A 26,905-nucleotide genomic window follows, 5' to 3' on the forward strand; every position below is an offset into this window, starting at 1 on the left:
GAGTGTTGTTGAGTGTGTCGGGGTGTTGAGTGTGTTGGAGTGTTGTTGAGTGTGTCGGGGTGTTGAGTGTGTTGGAGTGTTGTTGAGTGTGTTGGAGTGTTGTTGTTGAGTGTGTCGGGGTGTTGAGTGTGTCGGGGTGTTGTTTGTGAGTATGTCGGGGTGTTGTTGAGTGTGCCGGGGTGTTGAGTATGTTGGAGTGTTGTTGTTGAGTGTGTTGGAGTGTTGTTGAGTGTGTCGGGGTGTTGAGTGTGTTGGAGTGTTGTTGAGTGTGTCAGGGTGTTGAGTGTGTTGGAGTGTTGTTGAGTGTGTCGGGGTGTTGAGTGTGTTGGAGTGTTGTTGAGTGTGTCGGGGTGTTGTTTGTGAGTATGTCGGGGTGTTGTTGAGTGTGCCGGGGTGTTGAGTATGTTGGAGTGTTGTTGTTGAGTGTGTTGGAGTGTTGTTGAGTGTGTCGGGGTGTTGAGTGTGTTGGAGTGTTGTTGAGTGTGTCGGGGTGTTGAGTGTGTTGGAGTGTTGTTGAGTGTGTCGGGGTGTTGAGTGTGTTGGAGTGTTGTTGAGTGTGTCGGGGTGTTGAGTGTGTTGGAGTGTTGTTGAGTGTGTCGGGGTGTTGAGTGTGTTGGAGTGTTGTTGTTGAGTGTGTCGGGGTGTTGAGTGTGTCGGGGTGTTGAGTGTGTTGGAGTGTTGTTGAGTGTGTCGGGGTGTTGAGTGTGTTGGAGTGTTGTTGTTGAGTGTGTTGGAGTGTTGTTGAGTGTGTTGGAGTGTTGTTGTTGAGTGTGTTGGAGTGTTGTTGAGTGTGTTGGAGTGTTGTTGAGTGTGTCGGGGTGTTGAGTGTGTTGGAGTGTTGTTGAGTGTGTCGGGGTGTTGAGTGTGTTGGAGTGTTGTTGAGTGTGTCGGGGTGTCGAGTGTGTTGGAGTGTTGTTGTTGAGTGTGTCGGGGTGTTGAGTGTGTCGGGGTGTTGAGTGTGTTGGAGTGTTGTTGTTGAGTGTGTCGGGGTGTTGAGTGTGTTGGAGTGTTGTTGTTGAGTGTGTTGGAGTGTTGTTGTTGAGTGTGTTGGAGTGTTGTTGTTGAGTGTGTCGGGGTGTTGAGTGTGTCGGGGTGTTGAGTGTGTTGGAGTGTTGTTGTTGAGTGTGTCGGGGTGTTGAGTGTGTTGGAGTGTTGTTGTTGAGTGTGTTGGAGTGTTGTTGTTGAGTGTGTTGGAGTGTTGTTGTTGAGTGTGTCGGGGTGTTGAGTGTGTTGGAGTGTTGTTTGTGAGTATGTCGGGGTGTTGTTGAGTGTGTCGGAGTGTTGTTGTTGAGTGTGTCGGGGTGTTGTTGTTGAGTGTGTCGGGGTGTTGTTTGTGAGTATGTCGGGGTGTTGTTGAGTGTGACGGGGTGTTGTTGTTGAGTGTGTCGGGGTGTTGAGTGTGTCGGAGTGTTGTTGAGTGTGTCGGGGTGTTGTTGAGTGTGACGGGGTGTTGTTGTTGAGTGTGTCGGGGTGTTGTTGAGTATGTCGGGGTGTTGTTGAGTGTGTCGGGGTGTTGTTGAGTGTGTCGGGGTGTTGTTGTTGAGAGTGTCGGGGTGTTGTTGAGTGTGTCGGGGTGTTGTTGTTGAGTGTGTTGGAGTGTTGTTGTTGAGTGTGTCGGGGTGTTGAGTGTGTCGGGGTGTTGTTGAGTGTGTCGGGGTGTTGTTGAGTGTGTCGGGGTGTTGTTGTTGAGTGTGTCGGGGTGTTGAGTGTGTTGGAGTGTTGTTGAGTGTGTCGGGGTGTTGTTGAGTATGTCGGGGTGTTGTTGAGTGTGTCAGAGTGTTGAGTGTGTTGGAGTGTTGTTTGTGAGTATGTCGGGGTGTTGTTGAGTATGTCGGGGTGTTGAGTGTGTTGGAGTGTTGTTGTTGAGTGTGTTGGGGTGTTGTTGAGTGTGTCGGGGTGTTGAGTGTGTCGGGGTGTTGTTGAGTGTGTCGGGGTGTTGTTGAGTATGTCGGGGTGTTGTTGAGTGTGTCAGAGTGTTGAGTGTGTTGGAGTGTTGTTTGTGAGTATGTCGGGGTGTTGTTGAGTGTGTCAGAGTGTTGAGTGTGTTGGAGTGTTGTTGTTGAGTGTGTCGGGGTGTTGTTGAGTGTGTCGGGGTGTTGTTGAGTGTGTCGGGGTGTTGTTGAGTATGTCGGGGTGTTGTTGAGTGTGTCGGGGTGTTGTTGAGTATGTCGGGGTGTTGTTGAGTGTGTCAGAGTGTTGAGTGTGTTGGAGTGTTGTTTGTGAGTATGTCGGGGTGTTGTTGAGTGTGTCGGGGTGTTGTTGAGTGTGTCGGAGTGTTGTTGTTGAGTGTGTCGGGGTGTTGTTGAGTGTGACAGGGTGTTGTTGTTGAGTGTGTCGGGGTGTTGTTGAGTATGTCGGGGTGTTGTTGAGTGTGTCGGGGTGTTGTTGAGTGTGTCGGGGTGTTGTTGTTGAGTGTGTCGGGGTGTTGTTGAGTGTGTCGGGGTGTTGTTGAGTGTGTTGGAGTGTTGTTGTTGAGTGTGTCGGGGTGTTGAGTGTGTCGGGGTGTTGTTGAGTGTGTCGGGGTGTTGTTGAGTGTGTCGGGGTGTTGTTGTTGAGTGTGTCGGGGTGTTGAGTGTGTTGGAGTGTTGTTGAGTGTGTCGGGGTGTTGTTGAGTATGTCGGGGTGTTGTTGAGTGTGTCAGAGTGTTGAGTGTGTTGGAGTGTTGTTTGTGAGTATGTCGGGGTGTTGAGTGTGTTGGAGTGTTGTTGTTGAGTGTGTCGGGGTGTTGTTGAGTGTGTCGGGGTGTTGTTGAGTGTGTCGGGGTGTTGTTGAGTGTGTCGGGGTGTTGTTGAGTATGTCGGGGTGTTGTTGAGTGTGTCAGAGTGTTGAGTGTGTTGGAGTGTTGTTTGTGAGTATGTCGGGGTGTTGTTGAGTATGTCGGGGTGTTGTTGAGTGTGCCGGGGTGTTGTTGAGTATGTCGGGGTGTTGTTGAGTGTGTCGGGGTGTTGAGTATGTCGGGGTGTTGAGTGTGTCGGGGTGTTGTTGAGTATGTCGGGGTGTTGTTGAGTGTGTCGGGGTGTTGGGCTGCTGTAACAGGCTGGTGCTGACTGTATCTGTCTCTGTTGCAGCCTGCCTGTGCTGGAGGAGGGTGTCGAGTGGTTGGGACTGACGGAGGGCAGCCTCCTGTACTGCTGCTCCAGCCGACGTGCCCACATCTACTCCCTCAGCTACTTCGCCCATTTCTGGAGATGCCTCGGCAGCAGAGTCACTCACCTTGACACCGCCTGGGCCCGCCAGAAAACAACCCGGCTCAGCGTCCTGCTGGAGGAGAACAGGTAGGAAGGACACTCATTCTTGCAGTTCATGTCCAGGGTCCAGAATACTGTTTACTGTCTACCTGTGCTGCACACTTCACATGCATTTTGAGTTATATTTTAATAACTTCTTTGTGGTAATATTTTGCTCTTTGTGCTGTGTGTGATATACGATTTCTGGGTCCGGGGGGACGTTGTTTCTTTTGGTGTATATATGTACAGTCAGATGACAGCGAATGTCTAAAGAACAGGGTCCACAGATCAGTGACCATTGTCCAGAGTTGAGTGTCCACTGTCCAGTGTCTACTGTACAGTACCCAGACACTCTCCCAGAAGCCAGAGGTGGAGATTTCCACCCTCTCACCGCTCTCCAGCTGATCCCTGAGTACTTAGAAAGCTTGGAGAGGCACACACATGGGGGACAGTCAGAGAACCAACATGGAAATGGCGAACTTCGGATGTAACCTTGAAGGAGGGAGGGGAAAATTCAAAGCAGGTGTGTGGGATAAGGGTTATTAACACCAAGAGCAGTAGGTACTTGGATCAGACTATCAGAGGAGCGGGTAGAAGGAAACACAACAGGGCTGTTCAAGAGGCATGTGGACAGGCGCACGGACAAACAGGGAACAGGGGGATGTGGACCATGGACAGACAGGGAATGGGGGGGGATATGGACCATGGACAGACAGGGAATGGGGGGATATGGACCATGGATAGACAGGGAATGGGTGGGGCGGGATATGGACCATGGACAGACAGGGAATGGGGGGGCGGGATATGGACCATGGACAGCCAGGGAATGGGGGGATATGGACCATGGATAGACAGGGAATGGGTGGGGCGGGATATGGACCATGGACAGCCAGGGAATGGGGGGATATGGACCATGGATAGACAGGGAATGGGGGTGGGGATGTGGACCATGGACAGACAGGGAATGGGGGGGCGGGATATGGACCATGGACAGACAGGGAATGGGGGGATATGGACCATGGATAGATAGGGAATGGGGGGTATGGACCATGGACAGACAGGGAATGGGGGGGCGGGATATGGACCATTGACAGACAGGGAATGGGGAGGGGGATATGGACCATGGACAGACAGGGAATGGGGGGGGATATGGACCATGGACAGACAGGGAATGGGGGGTATGGACCATGGACAGACAGTTTAAAAATGTTTCTTTATTTGGATTCACAGTGCTCGTCTTTGTAACGACAGCATAATTCTCCATCTTAACAGCACATTCTTTGCTACCATTTTCACCCTTTCCTGAGGCAGTTTGCTTCAACAGGGTTGCTAATTAAGTCTTTCTCTTTCCATAGTACATCAATCCTTGTTAGTTCCTTAACATAAAGATTAGCTTTATTTGTCACGTGTACATTGAAATATACAGTGAAACACATAATTTCCATCAACAACAAATCCTATGAGGTCACAGGACGAGCTTACAAATTCCCTACAGGTGTTTACAGAATATCTTGCTTCTATTTAGTTCTTCATCTTGGGGCGAAGGTCACCGACAGCCAGTCACTGCAGTCATCTGTCCTGGGTTGGGCCAGTCTTTCAAATTGTCACCCACCTTTGAAAATCCTTCCTATGCCGGGGTGAAACCCTCTCTTGTTTTAGCTTCTATCCCTTTCCTTCATCCTGCCCTCTGGGTTGATGGGCTGAATGGCCTATTTCTGCAACAATATCTGATGGTCTTTGACCAGCTGTGGGGTTAATCCTAGTCCCCTGTTTGAGCTTGTCAGTGGACAGTAAGGACCTTGAGGCCACTGTCTCAGAGCTCGGGGTCTCCAAATTGACGAGTAGCTGGCTGGTCGTAAATGCAATTTGACATTGCAAAGCCCTTGAGGCCACATTGGAGATGGAGCCATAGAGCACGACAGCAAACAAACGGGCCCTTCAGCCCATCTAGTCTGTGTCAGCTCAATCTGCTTAATCCCAGCTGATCTCCGCAACCCTCCTCATCCAAACTTTTCTTAACTGCTGTAACAGAACCCACACCTAGCACTCTGCTAGCAGCTCATTCCACCCTCATCACCCTCTAGTGGAGAAGTTCCCCCCCGACCGGCTATGAAAAAGCAAACCCTTCATAATTCTGTATCCCTCTATCCAATCACCTGTCATACTCCTACGTTCTGGGGAATGCAGTCCGACTCCTGACCTATTCAGCCTTGTCCCATGACTCAGGTCCTCAAGTCCTGGGAACGTGCTTGTAATTTTTCTCCATGCCTCCTGTTTGCTGACTCTAGCCTGCACATCATGTCCCAGGGTCAAGGGCTGAAACTGTCGCAAGTCCTCCCTCTTCCAACCCGCACTCTGTTGCAGTATGTCTACAACAGGGCCAAGAACCTGATCTTCTTCCTCGTGGACCCTGCAGAGATCTGGATCTACAGCTGCAAGTGAGTGAGAGTGGGGACATACTGAGAGAGAGGTTCCAATTCAGATTAATTTATTTATCACGCATACGTCGAAGCGTACGGTGAAATCCGTAGTTTGTGTTAACGACCGGCTGCGCTGGGGGCTGCCTGCATGTGTCACCGCACATTCTGGCACCAATGCAGCAGGCCCACCGTGTTCAGAACAACGACAACGGGGAGACGAGCCCCTTACCCGCACACCCACCGTTCAGAACAACGACAACGGGGAGACGAGCCCCTTACCCGCACACCCACTCACTCACACACTGCGTAACGGTTAGCACAATCGGTTTACCCCAGTGGTCACTGACCGGATTTCAGAGAGGCAGGGTTCGGGTTGGGGTTAGTGCGTTATGGGCGTTGCCATTTTCAGTGAGCCACGTTAGTGTAGCAGTTAGCACGATGTTATTAAAGCTTGGGGCGTACCAGAGTTTAGAGTTCAATCCTGCTGCGGACGTAAAGAGTCTGCGTTTCTCCTGCGACTGCCTGGCTTCTTCCCACAGTCCACGGACGTACTGGTTAGTAGGTTAACTGGTCATTGTAAATTGTCCTGTGATTAGGTTAGAGTTGAATCTGTGGGTTGCTGGGCGGTGCTGCTGGGTGGACTGCATCGCTGACTAAATAAACACAACAAAACAACAACAGTAAACAAGCCCACACAGTCAGGCCCCCAACCTGTGACTCTGGCACGGACTCTCACAATCGCAGGTGTTGGGCATGCTGGCCCACACACTTCAACCACTGGCCTTCGATATCACACCGCCGCCCCCCCCCCCCCGGACTGGTTGACTTTGGGCTTTGACCCCAGGACTCTCTGATTATGGGACTTTGAACTCCAGGACCCAACTTCCAAACTGGCGTGGACCTCTGACGCCAAGGTTTGTCGACTTGGACGGGTCACCAGCCCTTCGGCCCTGGGGCAGATTGGCCTCAGTCCTTGACCACTGGAACCGCTGATCTTTGTCCTCAGCACCTGCTGATCCGACCCCCCAGGATTTGCCAGGCTTCGATTGTGAAGCACTCCAAACTGCAGTCCGACCACGGGCTCAAGCCCAACCCTTTATTTACCTCCTCCGACCTCTAACGCCCCCTCGTTCCTGTCCCTAAACCCTAACTTTGCCCCTAACTCCCCCATATCCCTGTCCCGAAACCCTAACTTTGCCCCTAACTCCCCCATATCCCTGTCCCGAAACCCTAATCTGACCTCTAACTCCCCCATATCCCTGTCCCGAAACCCTAATCTGACCTCTAACTCCCCCATATCCCTGTCCCAAAACCCTAACTTTGCCCCTAACTCCTCATGCTGTGTCCGGTTTAAAAATAGATCATTTAGCTTTACTCATCACAGCTACATCAAAAAATGCAGTGAAGTGTCTCAAACCAGCGGGTATTCTGATGGGCAGCCAGCAAGTATTGGCACAGCATAGCAGACACACAACTCACTGAGCCTAACTTGTACGTTTCGGAATGTGGGAGGAAACCGGACCGTCTGGTGGAGCCCACAGTCATGGGGAGAACATACAAAGTCTTTCCTGCCAGTGGCGGGATTCAGACCCCGACTGGTGATCACTGGCGCTGTAAAGTGATTCACTAACGGTTGCTGCTTTTGTTGTGATGCACTAATCGAAACCACGGGGAATCTGTAACCGGGAGAGGTACAAGTCCTTATTAAACACACAACAGCACTGAGAGAGGATCTAGATCTCCCCCCCCCCCACCCCCGACACTTACACACTGTTTACATACAAAGACAAAAATAAGCAATTCACTAAGGGAGATAATTACCCATTTCACTTCAACGCTTTGAATGTAAGACAGATAACTTTGCAGGAATACATATTTACAGTGGGAGCGCATCTCAATTAGCAGAACCCCTTGTGTTAGCGTGTGTGTACAAGTGTACTTGTGGATGTGTGCACGAGTGTATATGTGAGTGTGTGTACAAGTGTATATGTGAGTGCATGCACGGGTATATGTGCATGTATGGGTGTATGTGTGTGTACGAGTGTATAGGTGAGTGTATGTATGTGTGTGTACGAGTGTATAGGTGAGTGTGCATGAGTGTATATGTGTGTGTGTGTATGACTACGTGTGAGTGTGTGTACGAGTGTATGTGTGAGTGTGTGTGCCCGAGTGTATATGTGTGTGTGTGTGTGTGTGTACGAGTGTAAATGTGAATGTGCACATACGTGTGTGTGTGTGTGAGTTGTTTTATGAAGACAGGTTGAGCGAGCCAGGGCTTTTCTCTTTGGAGTGAAGGAGGATGAGAGGTGACTTGTTAGAGGTGTGCAAGATAATAGAGTGTGAGTGTGAGTGTGAGTGTCTGAGTGTGAGTGTGCCAGTATTTCTGTTTGAGTGTAAGTATGTCAGTATTTGTCTCTGAGTGTGAGTGTGTCGGTATTTGTGTTTGAGTGTGAGTGTTTCGGTATTTGTGTTTGAGTGTGAGTGTCTCAGTATTTGTGTCTGAGTGTGAGTGTGTTGGTATTTGTGTCTGAGTGTGAGTGTGTCTCAGTATTTGTGTCTGAGTGTGAGTGTGTCGGTATTTGTGTCTGAGTGTGAGTGTGTCTCGGTATTTGTGTCTGTGTGAGTGTGTCGGTATTTGTGTTTGAGTGTGAGTGTGTCGGTATTTGTGTCTGAGTGTGAGTGTTTCGGTATTTGTGTCTGAGTGTGAGCGTGTCTCAGTATTTGTGTCTGTGTGAGTGTGTCAGTATTTGTGTCTGAGTGTGAGTGTGTCGGTATTTGTGTCTGAGTGTGTCAGTATTTGTGTCTGAGTGTGAGTGTGTCTCAGTATTTGTGTCTGAGTGTGAGTGTGTTGGTATTTGTGTCTGAGTGTGAGTGTGTTGGTATTTGTGTCTGAGTGTGAGCGTGTCTCAGTATTTGTGTCTGAGTGTGAGTGTGTCGGTATTTGTCTCTGAGTGTGAGTGTGTCTCAGTATTTGTGTCTGTGTGAGTGTGTCGGTATTTGTGTCTGAGTGTGAGTGTGTCTCAGTATTTGTGTCTGTGTGAGTGTGTCGGTATTTGTGTTTGAGTGTGAGTGTGTCTCAGTATTTGTGTCTGTGTGAGTGTGTCTCAGTATTTGTCTCTGAGTGTGAGTGTGTCTCAGTATTTGTGTCTGCGTGAGTGTGTCGGTATTTGTGTCTGTGTGAGTGTGTCGGTATTTGTGTTTGAGTGTGAGTGTGTGTCAGTATTTGTGTCTGTGTGAGTGTGTCGGTATTTGTGTTTGAGTGTAAGTGTGTCGGAATTTGTGTCTGAGTGTGAGTGTGTCAGTATTTGTGTCTGTGTGAGTGTGTCGGTATTTGTGTCTAAGTGTCAGTGTGCGTGATGCAAATAAATACCTGATCCTGATGAAGGGTCTCGGCCCAAAACGTCGAGTGTTGATTCATTTCTGTAGACGCTGCCTGACCTGCTGAGTTCATCTAGAATTTTGTGTGTGTGTGTGTGTGTTGCTCTGGATTTCCAGCATCTTTGGAGCCTCTTGTGTTAGTAATAAGTGGCTGATTTGTTATATTTATACCCATCACAACCCCAATCTCCTGTAGAACCAACCCAGCCTGCAGAGTTGCTGTGTGGAATGTTTTGGAGATACTCAAGACCGTGCAATTCCTGGATGTTGGTAGACAGTCGGGTCGAATGTGAGTAACACCCTGAGACCTGTGGGTGGGGAAGGATGGGGGTGGTGTCGGTTCTTGGCAGAGGGCGTGCACCGTCATGCATTGGAAGTGTCTCACCTTCCCGCGACTCCTTGCTTCCCCTCCCATCGCTGACGAGCTCCTCAGTCCTCCAGCTCCAGCACCTCCCAATTCTGTAGATTTTCATTGACTCTATTGCATTTCTTTGTTCTACTGTGAATGCCTGCAAGAAAATGAACCTTAGGGGTAGTAGATGGTGAAATATACGTTCTTTGGTAATCAATTTCATTTGAACTATGAACCTTGATAAGCAGCTACAGGGATCCCGATGCTTTTGTGATCCAAAGGTTCTTCAGAAGTCAAGAATGAGGCACAAAGCGTGTTGCTTACGATCGTTTTTATTCAGAGTTTATTTATTTATTGGGATACAGTGCAGAATAAGCCCTTCTGGCCCTCTGAGCTGCACCCCTAGCCTAATTGGGATAATTTACAATGACCAATTAACCTACCAACCGGTGCGTCTTTGGATTGTGGGAGGAAACCAGGGCACTTGGAGGAAACCCATGTATTCGTGGGGAGAGCGTACAAACTCCTTACAGAGAGTAGTGGGAATTGAACCCGGGTCACTGGTACTGTACAGCGTTGTGCTAACCACTATGCTACCATGTAAAAAGAGTGGTAAACGAACAAGATAAAGGGGAGAGGAGCCGAGAGAATGAAGAAAAGCCAAAAAATAAAGCAGTCATGGTCGTCTCATACCCAGACCTGAGATAGCAAAACTTCCAGTGATAACAATTCTTGCTTTTCAAATCTTTTTATTGTTATATTATACGAAAGAAATAACACGAATACATTGAAGTAACAACACTTAAAATGTTGCAAAAAAGGGATTATCTTAAAGATTGAAACAAAATTTTGTGATAACAAAAAATACCTACTCAGCAGAAAAGTGAGGACAAAAAAAGAACCCATTAGGTGTACAACCTTGCAGCCATGCGTCATACAAAATGCTTCTAAAAATAAACATCAAACCGCCAGCAAGAGAAGAAAATGTACCAAAAAATTTACAATTAATTGATAACAATTAATCTATCAGATAGCCAGATTCAAGTAGAGTGACTTCTGTTACTGGAAAAACTGAGATATTTCTAGAAAAATATAGAAGCAACTATGCCGTAATTACTGGAAAATTTGCAGAATGCTTACATGCATATAGGTGATAATATGAAAATATAAGTAGGGACAGGAAAATTAAAGAACAAGAAAAATACAAGCAAAATAATAATTCTAACCCCAATTGAACAAAGCTTTCACAAATAAACATAAATTATACACGATTCTTACGAGTGAGAATACAACTAGAACAAAAAAAGGTCAATTTTAGTGCAAACTGGTCAAAGTAGTGATTAGGGGCTTCCCTTCCTTCACCATCAGTGCTGCTCTCAACCGCATCTCTTTCATTTCACATATGCCTGCCCTCGCCCCATCCTCCCTCCACCCCCCACCAGGGATAGGGTTCATCTCGTCCTCACCCCTACCACCGCACCAGCCTCTGCGTCCAGCACATAATTCTCCGTAACTTCTGCCATCCCACCACTCAGTATGTCTTTCCCTCCCCCCCCCCCACTTTCTCCCTTCCACGGGGATCGATCCCTACGCGACTCCCTTGTCCGTTCGTCCTTCCTCACTGATCTCCCTCCTGGCACTTATCCTTGCAAGTGGAACAAGTGCTACACCTGCCCCTACACCTCCTCCCTCACTACCATTCAGGACCCCAAACAGTCCTTCCAGGTGAGGCAACACTTCACCTGTGAGTCTGTTGGGGTCATTTACTGTGTTCGGTGCTCCTGGCGTGGCCTCCTGTATATCGGTGAGACCTGATGTAGTTTGGGAGACCGGTTCACTGAGCACTTGCGCTCCATCTGCCACAAAAAATGGGATCTCAGTGGCCACCCATGTCAATTTCTACTCCCTATTCCCATTCCAGCATGTCAGTCCACAGCCTCCTCTACTACCACGATGAGGCCACACTCGGGTTGGAAGAACAACACCTTATATTCTGTCTGGGTAGCCTCCAACCTGATGTCATGAACATTGATTTCTCGATCTTCTAGTAATTGCTACACCCCCGTCACCATTCCCATTCCCATTTCCCTCTCTCACCTTATCTCCTTACCTGCCCATCACCTCCCTCTGGTGCTCCTCCCATTTCCCTTCCCTCGCTGGTCTTCTGTCCTCTCCTATCAGATTCCCTCTTCCCCAGCCCTTTATCTCTTTCACCAATCTATTTCCCAGAGAGAGAGAGAGAGAGAGAGAGAGAGAGGACTTTGCACTGATTATAGAAAGGTGAACACTGTAACAAAAACAGATGCTTATCCCATCCCTAGAGTGGATGATTGTGTAGACAAGGTTGGAACAGCTAAGTTTCTTACAAAGATCGATCTGTTAAAAAGGTATTGGTATGTTCCATTGACAGATAGAGGTAGAGAAATTTCTGCATTTGTAACACCTTCTGGCTTGTATGAATATAATGTTCTGCCATTTGGAATGAAAAATGCTCCAGGAACATTCCTGAGAATGATTAATTCTGTAATTCAAGGGTTAAAGCACACAGATGTCTATAGTCCTGATGAAGGGTCTCTGCCCGAAACGTCGACTGTACCTCTTCCTATAGATGCTGCCTGGCCTGCTGCGTCCACCAGCACTTTGTGTGTGTGAGATGCCTATAGTGATAACTTGGTCACAGGAACTGACACATGGGAACCTCGTATCTTTGCAGTTTGACAGGCTCTCAATCTTACGGTTAACGTAGCCCACAAACTTTAGTAAACAAAAATGTTTGTTTTTGCCTTGAACTGCTCAGATCGGTTGCTGAGGATATGCGATTGTCCCCGTTTGACGGGAGCCTGTGGAAGGTACCCCTCAGTGGCTGCTGCTGCATTGGGACCCTCTCCTCCCCTGTCTACTACGCGACCAGCGAGGGGATGGCGTGTGGCGATTCCGACCAGTTCTTGCTGCTGGGTCTGGAGGTGAGGTCAGAGTGGGGCAAAGGGAAAGTTGTCAGACTAGCAAGGGCGGCAAACCTGCTCCCCAAGGCGGCAGACACAAAAGCTTTGATGGCATGTGGCGTCCAGCGCCGCCCCTCAATCCTTTACATCCCTCCCACAATGAAACAGGCTGTGGAAACGGCCGTGAAGAATCTTTCTGTATCCGTGTGCGACAGAGTGGATGGACAGAGAGAGAGGACCGGGCCTTCACTGTTGCCCCAAAAGCCAGCGGCATAACGGGCAGTAAGCAAGCATAATGAAAATCTTTACCGCCAAATGAAGCAACGGATTCAGGACGCACAGGAACGTAACACCGGCGACAGGGGTTCAGTTCTCACCGCGATCTGTAAGGAGTTCATACCTTCTCTCCATGACAATGTGCATTGCCCCCGGGTGCTTCGGTTTCTTCCCACAACACAAGGATGAACCGGTTAGGGTTAATAAGTTCTGGGCATGCTATATTGGCGCCGGAAGGGAAGATTTACTCCTTACAGACAGGGGCAAGACAAGATCGCTGGGTGCTGTAAACCACTGCAAACAAAAGCCTTCCTTAAACTGGGGAGACCTTCAGCAGAATTCCTGTCGCGGTTCCGCCAACCCCCCCATACACCTCTTTAATATCCGCTGCCTCTGCCAGTGCTCTGTTCGTTTCCCGTTACTGGGGGTCCCTGCGGGCAATCTGCTCTCCAGCGGATGAAGGGTGGCTCAGGGTGAGGGAGGGAGGGAGGGTGTCGCTGTCAGCTGTCGCTCTCCTCACAGAGACTCTGTTCCTTTGGCAGGATGGCCGGATGCTCTTCGTGGACGCTGATTTAGACAAGGTGCTGTACCATGTCGTGCAGGCGCACAAAGGGCCGGTGAGTCACCAGGACACGGGCAAGCCGCCATGCTGATATTAACCCTTGTGTAGTTCATTGCCTGACCTCCCACCTCCATTTACTGCCATTGGTTGCTTGATATGTCTGTCTGCGAAAGCCCCACCTCTCTGCTTCTCCCATTGGTTCTCTGACTGTTGGCTAACTGCTTGGTTCATCTTCCTGGGAACACACATCAAAGTTGCTGGTGAATGCAGCAGGCCAGGCAGCATCTCTAGGAAGAGGTACAGTCGACGTTTCAAGCTGAGACCCTTCTTTCAGTTAGTCCTGACGAAGGGTCTCAGCCCAAAACGTTGACTGTACCTCTTCCTAGAGATGCTGCCTGGCCTGCTGCGTTCACCAGCAACTTTGATGTGAGTTGCTTGAATTTCCAGCATCTGCAGAATTCCTCATGTTTGCCATCTTCCTGGGGTCGGGTTTTAGGACCTAACTGGAAGTGAGTAACAGGCACAAAATGCTGGAGGAACTCAGCAGGTCAGGCAGCACCGATGGCGGGGAATAAACAGTTGACGTTTTGGGCTGAGTCTCATCATTGGAGGCACGGTGCTGTAGTGGTTAGCACAACATTTTACAGCACAGGCAACATGGGTTCAATTCCTGCCGCTGCCTGGGGGGTGGGGGGGGAGTTTGTATGTTCTCCCTGTGACTGTGTAGGTTTCCTCAATCGGTAGGTTAATTGGTCATTGTATATTGTCCTGTGATTAGGTTAGGGTTAAATCGAGGGATTGCTGAAAGAGGCTGGTCCACGCCATATCTCAATGGAGAGTCAGACACCCTGAGCCAATAGGCTGGTCCTGGACTTATTTCCTGGCGTAATTTACATATTACTCTTTAACTATTTATGGTTTTATTACTATTTATTATTTATGGTGCAACTGTAACAAAAAACAATTTCCCCCGGGATCAATAAAGTATGACTATGACTAACAAATCAATCAGAACTGGAAAGCAAGCGGGTAGAAGCCGGAATATGAAGATTGGGAAAGGGGGAAGGACAAGCTGGCAGGTGAAGTGTGAGACCAGGTGAGGAAGAAGGTGGGTAGGGGGAGAGGAATGAAGTGATAAGCTGGAAGGGGGTAGGTGAGACCGGTGAGAAGGGAGGGTGTGTGGGTGGGGAAGGAGGGGAGGGGACAGGTGCACGTGGTCAAAGAGCGGGAGGACAGCAGACCTGCAGAGTTCCTCCAGCATTTTGTGTGTGCTGCTCTGGATTCCCATCGTCTGCAGAATCTCTTCAGTGTATGAGTCGCTGTTCCACAGGACAGTCTCCGTGAGGGATGTTACCCTGAAGGAGTTTGTCTTCTCTCTGACGGGAGTTCACCGGGAGTCTCTGCTGCTCGCCAACTCTCTGACCATGTGCTCACCCGTCACTTCTTGTTTGTGCTGTTCTGCGGAACGTTGCTTACATGTTATGTCGGCGCTGGGATGTGTGGTGACACTTGCCCCCAGCATATTTTTGGGAGCGTTTGTTGTTAAAACAAAATGAATCATTTCACTAATTCAAATTCGGATTCAGATTTATTTATCTCATGTACATCAAAACATACAGTGAAATGTGTCATTTGTGTTAACGGTGTTTCATTGTGGTTCGGAATGCTGCTGTTTTGTTTTTTCCCTTCTCTTCCTCTGTGCGTTTTGGGGATAGGTCTTAATTTTTTTAAATTGGGTTCTTTCGGGTTCCTTGCTTTGCGACTGCCTGTGGATGTATAATTTATACATTCCTTGATGATGTATTTTGAATATTTTGAATGTACAGTATAGAGCAAGATTCTCGGGCACCCTAGCTATATATGCCTAAGACTTTTGCACAGGGTCATATTTGTCAACATGGAATGGAGAGCAAGTTTGTAAATCTGGCGGGAGCGAAGGATGTTGGAAATGGCGAGGGTGGAGCGCCATGGGAGGGTTGTGGGGCAGGAGACAGAGAAGGAGTGGCCGGGTTGGGGGGTTGGCGCAGGTTCAGAAGCACCCAGCCCTGAGACACCAGGAAAGGTATAATTTGATTCCAAACAATTGGGTTTATTGATCAGTATCTCTCTGGTGCTTCCCGCTCCCTCCCCTCTCCCTTCCCTTTTTCCCAACCATGATTCCCCTCTCCCTGCCCCCTGCCCACTCTCAGTCCACAACAGAGACCCAGATCAGAATCAGGTTTATCATCACTCACGTATGCCATGAAATTTGTTTTTGTGGCAGCGGTACAGTGCAATACATGAAATTACTACAGGACTGTGCAATAGTCTCCGGCTCCCTGCCATTCCCAGCATCTTTAGGCACATATATCTGTGCTCCAGGTTTTGGCATGGTACTGTACATGTGATTGGTAGATCTGAATCTGAACCTGACGCGATGGGCCGAATGGCCTGTTTCTGCACAGTGTGAGTCTATCACTGACTTACTTGTAAATGATGTGTTTCAGCTTAGCCTCATAAAGCAGAGTGAAGAGCATCGGTTAATATGCGTGGGCCAGGAGACAGCTGGCAAGTGTCTAAAGATCTGGAGTCTGCCCAAGCTCGATCTGCTCCAGGAAGTACTGATCCCTCAGAGCACCGCCAGCCTCTCGATAATAGTACGTAAACGTGTGTATGGGGAGATTCCAAGTGGCCGTGACCCGCTCGTTGCCTGGAAATCTGTGGAGGACTCGGCACCCTGTCTTTTCCACGCATAGTGGTTGATTGGGCTTGGCGTGCAGGTTCAATGGGCTGGACGAGGGGGACACGTTGTGGTGTGTCGTGGCAGAGGGCATGTTACCGTGGTCACTGTCAGGGCACATGGTGCTGAATCAGCCCACTCACACCTTTGTCTCTGACCTTGTACTGTGTGTGTGTATCTGTGTGTGTGCGCACACGTGTGTGTATATCTGTGTGTTTGTGTGTGTGTGTCTGTGTGTGTGTCTGTGTGTTTGTGTGTGTGTGTCTCTCTCTCTCTCTCTGTCTCTGTGTGTGAGTGTGTGTGTCTGTGCGTTTGTGTGTGTCTGTGTGTGTATATCTGTGTGAGTGAGTGTGTATGTCTGTGTGTGTCTGTGTGTGTGTCTCTGTGTGTGAGTGTGTGTAGTTCGGATTGTTCCTGGGTGAAGCTTCGGAATCAGAATCAGGTTTATTATCCCAGACATTTGCTTTTCGGCAGCACTTCAATGCAAAGACAAAATGTTGCTATAATTAGTAATGAAGTTCATGGATGGTTCAGGCTCCCTTTCTCTTCCCCGATGGTGCTAACGGGAACAGGGCATGTCCCAGAAATCTGATTCTGATTTCATGCATGCTAGAATAACATGCAGATCCATCACGAACACCCAGCGTCACTGACACAGTGTCACAGACTCCCGGGGTCACTGACACCCGGCGTCACGGGCTCCCAGCATCACAGATACCAAGTATCACTGGAGCACAGCATGAGTGATAACCAGCGTCCCAAGCGCCCAGCGTCACTGCTACCCATCATCACGGGCACGCAGCGACCCGGGCACCCAGCATCACGGGCACCCAGCGTCACTGCTACCCATCATCACGGGCACGCAGCGACCCGGGCACCCAGCATCACGGGCACCCAGCGTCACTGCTACCCATCATCACGGGCACGCAGCGACCCGGGCACCCAGCATCATGGGCACCCAGCGTCACTGCTACCCATCATCCTGGGCACCCAGCTACCCGGGCACCCAGCGTCACTGATACTCGGCTTCACAGACACCCAGCTTCACAAGCACATCAATGAAGCTGAAGTTAAATTCTGCACAATTTTTACCGCCTGGCCACTGAAGTTTGATTTGAACTTGACTCTGGATGCCTAGCCCAGTTGACTACCATCAGACCATAAGACACAGGAAGAAAGTGAGGCCTTTCAGCCCATCGAGTCTGCTCTGCTATTCCATTATAACTGATTTATTATCCCTCTCACCCCCATTCTACTCCCCTCTCCCTGTCACCTTTGCACCTTCAGTAATCAAGAATCTATCAGCCTCCACCTTAAATATACCCAATGACTTGGCCTCCACAGCCATCTGTGACATGAATTCTAGAGACCCACCACCCTCTGGCGAAACAAATTCCTCCTCATCTCTATTCTAAATGGATGTCCCTCTATTCTGAGGCTGTGCCCTCTGGTCTAAGGCTCCCCCACCATAGGAAACATCCTCTGCACATCCACTCTATCGAGGCCTTTCAGTATTTGATAGGTGTCAAATGATATCACCCCCCATTCTTCTGAACTCCGATGAGTCCAGGCTCCGAGCCCCTCGTACGTTAACCCTTTCATTGCTGGAATAATTCTTGTGAACCTCCTCTGGATCCTCTGAGCGAGTGAATGGATGGGTGACTGAGCCACAACAGACACCCAGACACAAACAGAAAGTCACGACTGAAACTCCCGAACACCTCGCTTCACTTTCAGGGCAGCCACTTGTGTCTGGGATTGGACTCGGGATCGATCATCTTCCACAACGTTGAGGCTGCAGAATCCAAGCTGCTGCCACCTTTTGTCACCAGATTACCAGGTGGGTGTTCTGCAGTACTGCCTCACTGAGTAGTGTAGCCCTGTGCACAGGAACATCCAGGTGTATGGGGACCCGTCCTACTGATCGGAGAGTTCCCAGGTGTATGGGGACCCGTCCCACTGATCGGAGAGTTCCCAGGTGTATGGGGACCCGTCCTACTGATCGGAGAGTTCCCAGGTGTATGGGGACCCGTCCTACTGATCGGAGAGTTCCCAGGTGTATGGGGACCCGTCCTACTGATTGGAGAGTTCCCAGGTGTGTGGAGATCCGTCCCACTGATCAGGTGTGTGGAGATCCGTCCCATCGACTGCAGAACTCCCAGGTGTATGGGGACCCACCCCACTGATCAGAGAACTCCCAGGTGTGTGGAGATCCGTCCCACTGATCAGGTGTGTGAAGATCCGTCCCATTGACTGCAGAACTCCCAGGTGTATGGGGACCCACCCCACTGATCAGAGAACTCCCAGGTGTGTGGAGATCCGTCCCTCGACTGCAGAACTCCCAGGTGTATGGGGACCCACCCCACTGATCAGAGAACTCTCAGGTGTGTGGAGATCCATCCCATCGACTGGAGAACTCCCTGGTGTATGGAGCCCTGTCCTTCTGATCTGAGAGCTCCCAGGTGTATGGATTTCCGTTCCATTGATCGGAGAAATTCCAGATGAACGGAGACCCATCCTATGGATTGGTGAGCTCCCAGGTTATCCCTGTGTTTGGATGATGGAGAAGATTTAGATTTAGCCTGATGGTTCCAGTGCTGGTTGGAACTGAGCTTCCTGGTCTAACCTCTTCTGGCTGTCAGTTCCACACCTCTGCCAGGCACAGTCAATTATTTTCTCCATAATTCATCATTCCAGCAGCTCCATCTGTCTCCAGCTCAGGAGCATCGGTCTCCACCCCAGGTCCATCTGTCTCCACCTCTATCCCTCTATCTGGATCACAGCACACTGTTCCGGTCAGATCAATCTCCACCTCTCTCCAGCTGAACCTCACCTTCATTCTTCTCTTTACAAGGTGAAAACCCCTTTCTCTCTTTTGATGCAGAGGAGGCCTGTGAGTTGGGCGAGAGTCGGGGGACCCATCTGACGGGCAAGGTGTTTACTGACGGTTGCCCCAAGCAGAGTATCTTCTTGAGTTGTAGGTGAGTCTAACCACATGTGGTGGTGCTGGTGGCTACCCTAAACTGTCCCTTCAGACCAGGCTATGTGGCAGATACATCCCGAAATACTGCAGGGGTGGAGAACGGTTCCCAACAAGCACAAATAATGGTTAGGAGAGGAGACCAGAAGCTTGGTCAGAGAGGGAAGTTTTTAAAGAGTCGATAAAACATATGGGGTAAGTCCAGAGGATGGTGCAAAGGTTCTTGTCTTGGAGTTTGGGATCAGGATCAGAATTAGAATCAGGATCAAGATACTTTATACTTCATACTTTATTGTCGCCAAACAATTGATACTAGAACGTACAATCATCACAGCGATATTTGATTCTGCACTTCCTGCTCCCTGGATTACAAATATTAAATATTAAAAATAGTAAAAATGAGTAAATATTAAAAATGTAAATTATAAATCATAAATAGAAAATAGAAAAATGGAAAGAACAATGCACATATGTAGAAAACAGCGGATGTGCAGACAACAGATCAATACATAGTGCTAAGTGTGGGGGGGGGGTTCGTTGCTCTAAAAGAAATAGATCCATACATTACAGTGTTCAATGTCCACTCAGAAATCGGATGGCAGAGGGGAAGAAGCTGTTCCTGAATTGCTGAGTGTGTGTCTTCAGGCTCCTGTACCTCCTTCCTGATGGTGGCAGTGAGTTTTGACCCACCTAGGGATCACAAATATGTTGATAGGTATGACAGCTGACTGCTAAGAGCCTCTTAAATGTTGTCGCTAATGTATCTGCCTCTACTACCGTCCCTGGCAGAGTGTTCCACGTACCCACCACTCTGTGTAAAAAAAAACCAACTACCTCTGATATCACCCTGTACTTCCCTCCAATTACCTTAAAATTACCTCTTGTATTTGCCTTTTCTGTCCTCAGGAAGAGTTTCTGGCCATCCACTCAATATTTGGATCTCATCATTTTATTCCCCTCTATGTTACTTCTCATCCTCTGTCACTCCAAAGAGAAAGTCCCTAGCTCGCTCAACCTTTTAAGTTTTCATAAATGTCGACCGTTTATTCCTTTCCTTTCCATAGATGCTGCCTGACCTGCTGAGTTTTTCCAGCATTCTCTGCATGTATCTTTTTTATATATCTTTTAAACAGCTGGTCAAACATTTCCACGTTAATTTTCAGATATGAAGTTAAGAGTTTTGAGTAGTGATCGAAGTCTGATGTTACCAATGCTCGCTGCTTGTCGAACTCATGAGTGTTGTGGGGGGAACAGATTCCAGTGCTTTTGCTTTTGCCGTGATAACCCGGGCTGTCCCTCGGTTGATGTTGCAGTGAAGAGGAGGTGCTGAAGATCTGGGATGTTCAGGGGTATCTGCTGACTGAGGTTATCCTGGATCACACCCTTACCTACGCCATCTTCCTGAACAACCAGGCCGATGTACTGATGGGCTTCAAGAACCACCTCTTCCTCATCCCTCACCAGAAGATGCTTCCTGACCTCACAGAGACCACATCCGTCATTTCATCTCAAGGTGTGTAGCCTCACGTCAACTGACTCGAGGGTGTAGCCAATACAGTAGGAAGGCTTGATTGATGAACTGTGGTGTAGAGAAAGGGGTGGGAGAGATGAGACCTGGAACTGGCTACAGGAAAAAGATTCAGATTCAGAGTTATTTATCATGTGTACATTGTTGAATTGTGTCGTGTGTGTTAACAACTAACATATCCTAAGGATGTGCTGGGGGCAGCCCGCAAGTGTTGCCACACATTCCGGTACCAATATACCATGCTCACAATGTTCAGCCAAACAAAAAATACGAGTGACAAAACAACAATGTAACCGGCCCTCGTGACTCCGACTCTCAGGGACATCCAATCGCACTGACCTGCGACAGCCCAGCACCCTGGGATGTCCACTGACCTGGGACAGCCCAGCACCCTGGGATGTCCACTGACCTGGGACAGCCCAGCACCCTGGGATGTCCACCGACCTGGGACAGCCCAGTATCCCAGGATGTCCACTGACCTGGGACAGCCCAGCACCCCGGGATGTCCACTGACCTGGGACAGCCCAGCACCCTGGGATGTCCACTGACCTGGGATAGCCCAGCATCCCGGGATGTCCACTGACCTGGGACAGCCCAGCATCCCGGGATGTCCACTGACCTGGGACAGCCCAGTATCCCGGGATGTCCACTGACCTGGGACAGCCCAGCACCCTGGGATGTCCACTGACCTGGGACAGCCCAGCACCCCGGGATGTCCACTGACCTGGGACAGCCCAGCACCCTGGGATGTCCACCGACCTGGGACAGCCCAGCACCCTGGGATGTCCACTGACCTGGGACAGCCCAGCACCCCGGGATGTCCACCGACCTGGGACAGCCCAGCACCCTGGGATGTCCACCGACCTGGGACAGCCCAGCACCCTGGGATGTCCACTGACCTGGGACAGCCCAGCACCCCGGGATGTCCACCGACCTGGGACAGCCCAGCACCCCGAGATATCCACTGACCTGGGACAGCCCAGCACCCCGGGATGTCCACTGACCTGGGACAGCCCAGCACCCCGGGATATCCACTGACCTGGGACAGCCCAGCATCCCGGGATATCCACTGACCTGGGATAGCCCAGCATCCCGGGATGTCCACTGACCTGGGACAGCCCAGTATCCCGGGATATCCACTGACCTGGGATAGCCCAGCATCCCGGGATGTCCACTGACCTGGGACAGCCCAGTATCCCGGGATGTCCACTGACCTGGGACACCCCAGCATCCCGGGATGTCCACTGACCTGGGACAGCCCAGCACCCCGGGATATCCACTGACCTGGGACACCCCAGCATCCCGGGATGTCCACTGACCTGGGACAGCCCAGCACCCCGGGATATCCACTGACCTGGGACAGCCCAGCACCCCGGGATATCCACTGACCTGGGATAGCCCAGCACCCCGGGATATCCACTGACCTGGGACACCCCAGCACCCCGGGATATCCACTGACCTGGGATAGCCCAGCATCCCGGGATGTCCACTGACCTGGGACAGCCCAGCACCCCGGGATATCCACTGACCTGGGACAGCCCAGTATCCCGGGATATCCACTGACCTGGGATAGCCCAGCATCCCGGGATGTCCACTGACCTGGGACACCCCAGCATCCCGGGATGTCCACTGACCTGGGACAGCCCAGCACCCTGGGATATCCACTGACCTGGGACACCCCAGCATCCCAGGATGTCCTTCATCACTTGTCCACATTCAGAGCAGTGCAGATAGTAGTGGCTGGGGTGAAGGGTTGATTTAATATGGGTTCATTTGTTCTTTATGTGCCGTGTCGTAGGATGTGGGCAATCATGGTCTTTGCACGACCATGATTGCTCTTGGGAAATCTTTCAACAGAAATGGTTTGCCGTTGCCTTCTTCTGGGCAGTGTCTTTACAAGACGGGTGACCCCAGCCATTATCAATGTTCTTCAGAGATTGTCTGTCTGGCGTCAGTGGTCACATAACAAGTTCTTGTAATATGCACCAGCTGCTCATACAACCATCCACCCCCTGCTCTCATGGCTTCATGTGACCCTGATCGGGGGGGCTAAGCAGGTGCTACACCTTGCCCAAGGGCGACCTGCAGGCTAGCAGAGGGAAGGAGTGCCTTACAACTCCTTTGGTAGAGACATATCTCCATCCCTCCAAACCCTTAGTGGGGGTGCACGAGTCCAAAAGATGTGGGTCCCCCCATAGACCTCTGCAGTGTGGAAACAGATCCTTTGGCTCAGCTCAACTGTGTCTGACTAAGCTGGTCCCATTTGCCTGTGTTTGGCCTATATCCCTTTAAAGCTTTCCTTGTAGCACATGCTCTCTAACTCAGGCAGCTTTCTGGTGAACCTCTACTGCACCCTCTGCAAAGTCTCCACATGACCAGGTAAAGCCCTCTCTTGCTGTCACAGGAATTGCATATAGGAGCAAAGAGGTCCTTCTGCAGTTGTACAGGGCCCTGGTGAGACCACACCTGGAGTATTGTGTACAGTTTTGGTCTCCAAATTTGAGGAAGGACATTCTTGCTATTGAGGGAGTGCAAGGTTAATTCCCGGGATGGCGGGACTGTCATATGTTGAAAGATTGGAGCGACTGGGCTTGTATACACTGGAATTTAGAAGGATGAGAGGGGATCTGATTGAAACATATAAGATTATTAAGCGATTGGACACGCTAGAGGCAGGAAACATGTTCCCGATGTTGGGGGAGTCCAGAACCAGAGGCCACAGTTTAAGAATAAGGGGTAGGCAATTTAGAACGGAGTTGAGGAAGAACTTTTCCACACAGAGTGTTGTGGATCTGTGGAATGCTCTGCCTCGGAAGGCAGTGGAGGCCAATTCTCTGGATTCTTTCAAAAAAGAGTTGGATAGAGCTCTTAAAGATAGTGGAGTGAAGGGATATGGGGAGAAGGCAGGAAAAGGGTACTGATTGTGGATGATCAGCCATGATCACAGTGAATGGTGGTGCTGGCTCGAAGGGCTGAATGGCCTACTCCTGCACCTATTGTCTGTTGAAAGCAGCATCCGCCATCCAGGCCATGATCTCTTCTCACTGCTGCCATTGGGCAGTAGGTACAGGAGCTTCAGGTCCCACACCACCAGGTTCAGGAACAGTTATTGCCCCTCACCCATCAGGTTCTTGAACCGGTGTGGGTAACTTCACTCACCACAACACTGAACTAATTCCACAACCTACAGATGCACTTTCAAAGTTCAAAGTTAAATTTATTATCAAGATACATATATAACAGCGTGTACACTCTGAGATTCATTTTCTTGTGGGCATTCACAGTAAGTCCAAGAGACATAATAGAATCAATGACAGACTGCACCCAACAGGACGGACAAACAACAATAGTGCAAAAGACAACAAACTGAGAAAATACAAATGGAAAAAAAGAAATAATAATAATAATAATAATAAATTAAGGAGATAATAAATTTAGGACACCAAGGAGCTGGTGGTAGACCTGAGGAGAGCTAAGGTACCGGTGACACCTGTTTCCATCCAGGGGGTCAGTGTGGACATGGTGGAGGATTACAAATACCTGGGGATACGAATTGACAATAAACTGGACTGGTCAAAGAACACTGAGGCTGTCTACAAGAAGGGTCAGAGCCGTCTCTATTTCCTGAGAAGACTAAGGTCCTTTAACATCTGCCGGACGATGCTGAGGATATTCTATGGGTCTGTGGTGGCCAGTGCTATCATGTTTGCTGTTGTGTGCTGGGGCAGCAGGCTGAGGGTAGCAGACACCAACAGAATCAACAAACTCATTCGTAAGGCCAGTGATGTTGTGGGGATGGAACTGGACTCTCTGACGGTGGTGTCTGAAAAGAGGATGCTGTCTAAGTTGCATGCCATCTTGGACAATGTCTCCCATCCACTATATAATGTACTGGGTGGGCACAGGAGTACATTCAGCCAGAGACTCATTCCACCGAGATGCAACACAGAGCGTCATAGGAAGTCATTCCTGCCTGTGGCCATCAAACTTTACAACTCCTCCCTTGGAGGATCAGACACCCTGAGCCAATAGGCTGGTCCTGGACTTATTTCATAATTTACTGGCATAATTTACATATTACTATGTATTATTTATGGCGCAACTGTAATGAAAACCAATTTCCCCTGGGATCAATAAAGTATGACTATGACTAAATAAATAAGCAATAAATATCGAGAATCTGAGACGAAGGGTCCTTGAAAGTGAGTCCATAGCTTGTGGTAGCGAAGGGGTGAATGAAGTTATTATCTCCGGTTCAGGAGCCTGATGGTTGAGGGGGTAATAACTTTTCCTGAAGCTGGTGGTGTGAGTCCTGAGACTCCTGTACTTCCTTCCTGATGCCAGCAGCGAGAAGAGAGCATGTCCTCGATAGTGGGGGTCCTTGACGATGGATGCTGCTTTCCTATGACAACGCTCCTTGCAGATGTGCTCAACGGTGGGGAGGGCTTTACCCGTGATGGACTGGACTGTGTCCACTACCCTTAGTAGGGTTTTCTGTTCATAGGCATTGGTGTTTCTCAAAGACTCTTTATAGCTCACGTTCTCATTATCTATCTATTTATCTATCTGTTATTTATTTATTTTATTTGTATTTGTACGTTTGTCTTTTTCTCATTGGTTGTTTGTCAGTCTCTGTGTGTAGTTTTTCATGATTCTATTGTATTTCTTTGTTCTACTGTGAGTGCCTGCAAGAAAATGAATCTCCGGGTGAATATGGTGACATATACTGCACATACTTTGACATTAAAATTTCCTTGAAATTTGAAGGACTTTCACAAAGGCCTCACTACTGTCCGCATCAATAATGTTAATCACCCAATCGTCATGGTTACCGCCTGAGGTGCCATGGGCTTTGGCATGTCTGAGGGTTACCGTCATGGGAAGGCTGTCCATGTTCCATGTGGGCTAACTTTCTTGGTCTTATTCAACTCTCTGTGAAAGTTGTTCCACAAGGTTCCCTCTTCTCCTCACATGCATGATGACATTCTGCCTGATTTCCAGCCAGATTTATTAGTGGTGAGCTTCTGCTGTGGATTTCTCGATTTGAACCTCATTCTTGAATCTCACCCCCTCCCCCACCTATTTCACCCTCAGCAAGTGTCCTTCTACCTAGTAGGGAGGGTCTCTGTTCTTCTTCTTCTTGTTTTATGGCACTTGGCACCCAGCTTAGTGGTGCATTACCGCCATGAGTCTCTGCTGTAAAAGACGAGATGCAAGAACTGGGGTGCACAGGAATCTCAACTGGGAATTTGAAGTGTTGTGGGAGGTGGGAAGGACCAGGAGGAGGTAGGTATTCCTTTCGGTCGCAGATTCCTGGTGCTCCCGTTTCCTCCCACAGTCCAAAGACGTACCAGTTGGTAGGGTAAATGGTCATTGCAAATTGTCCTGTGATTAGATGAGGGTTAAATAGGGGTTACTGGGTGGTGTGGCTTGAAGGCGTACCTCAACAGATAAATAAATTAATTCCCGCTGCTGTCCGTAAGGAGTTTGTACGTTCTCCCCATGACTGTGCTGGTTTCCTCTGGGCGCTCTGGGTTCCTCCCACATTCCAAAGGCATATGGGTCAGGAACGCTATGTTGGGTCAGGAATGCTATGTTGGGTCTGGAATGCTGTGTGGGCACTGGGATGCTGTGTTGGGTCAGGAATGGTATATTGGGTCAGGAATGCTATGTTGGGTCTGGAATGCTGTGTGGGCACTGGGATGCTGTGTTGGGTCAGGAATGCTATGTGGGCACTGGAATGCTGTGTTGGCACTGGAATGCTGTGTTGGCACTGGGATGCTATGTTGGCACTGGGATGCTATGTTGGGTCAGGAATGCTATGTTGGCACTGGGATGCTATGTTGGGTCAGGAATGCTATGTTGGGTCTGGAATGCTGTGTGGGCACTGGGATGCTGTGTTGGGTCAGGAATGGTATATTGGGTCAGGAATGCTATATTGGCACTGGAATGCTATGTTGGCACTGGGATGCTGTGTGGGCACTGGGATGCTATGTTGGCACTGGGATGCTATGTTGGGTCAGGGATGCTATGTTGGGTCTGGAATGCTGTGTGGGCACTGGGATGCTGTGTTGGGTCAGGAATGCTATGTGGGCACTGGGATGCTGTGTTGGGTCAGGAATGCTATGTGGGCACTGGGATGCTGTGTTGGGTCAGGAATGGTATATTGGGTCAGGAATGCTGTGTGGGCACTGGGATGCTATGTTGGCACTGGGATGCTATGTTGGGTCAGGGATGCTATGTTGGGTCTGGAATGCTGTGTGGGCACTGGGATGCTATGTTGGGTCCGGAATGCTATGTTGGGTCTGGAATGCTGTGTGGGCACTGGGATGCTGTGTTGGGTCAGGAATGCTATGTGGGCACTGGGATGCTGTGTTGGGTCAGGAATGCTGTGTGGGCACTGGGATGCTATGTTGGGTCAGGGATGCTATGTTGGGTCAGGAATGCTATGTTGGGTCAGGAATGCTATGTTGGGTCTGGAATGCTGTGTGGGCACTGGGATGCTGTGTTGGGTCAGGAAT

The 26,905-nt window shown here is 49.6% G+C and overlaps 1 protein-coding gene across 1 annotated transcript in view; it reads left to right on the plus strand.

Annotated features, from left to right (window-relative positions):
- Positions 1-26,905, plus strand: part of LOC134357138 (uncharacterized) — a 106,147-nt gene that overhangs the window by 34,861 nt on the left and 44,381 nt on the right. The window contains exons 9-17 of the mRNA XM_063068435.1: positions 3,069-3,275; positions 5,516-5,665; positions 9,222-9,314; positions 12,175-12,340; positions 13,138-13,212; positions 15,644-15,793; positions 17,614-17,716; positions 18,761-18,857; positions 20,170-20,369. Of these exons, the coding sequence (XP_062924505.1) occupies positions 3,069-3,275; positions 5,516-5,665; positions 9,222-9,314; positions 12,175-12,340; positions 13,138-13,212; positions 15,644-15,793; positions 17,614-17,716; positions 18,761-18,857; positions 20,170-20,369 (1,241 nt within the window). The remainder of the gene's footprint in view (positions 1-3,068; positions 3,276-5,515; positions 5,666-9,221; positions 9,315-12,174; positions 12,341-13,137; positions 13,213-15,643; positions 15,794-17,613; positions 17,717-18,760; positions 18,858-20,169; positions 20,370-26,905) is intronic.

The sequence above is a fragment of the Mobula hypostoma genome, chromosome 15 (assembly GCF_963921235.1).
Source record: "Mobula hypostoma chromosome 15, sMobHyp1.1, whole genome shotgun sequence".
NCBI classification, from domain to species: Eukaryota; Metazoa; Chordata; class Chondrichthyes; order Myliobatiformes; family Myliobatidae; genus Mobula; species Mobula hypostoma.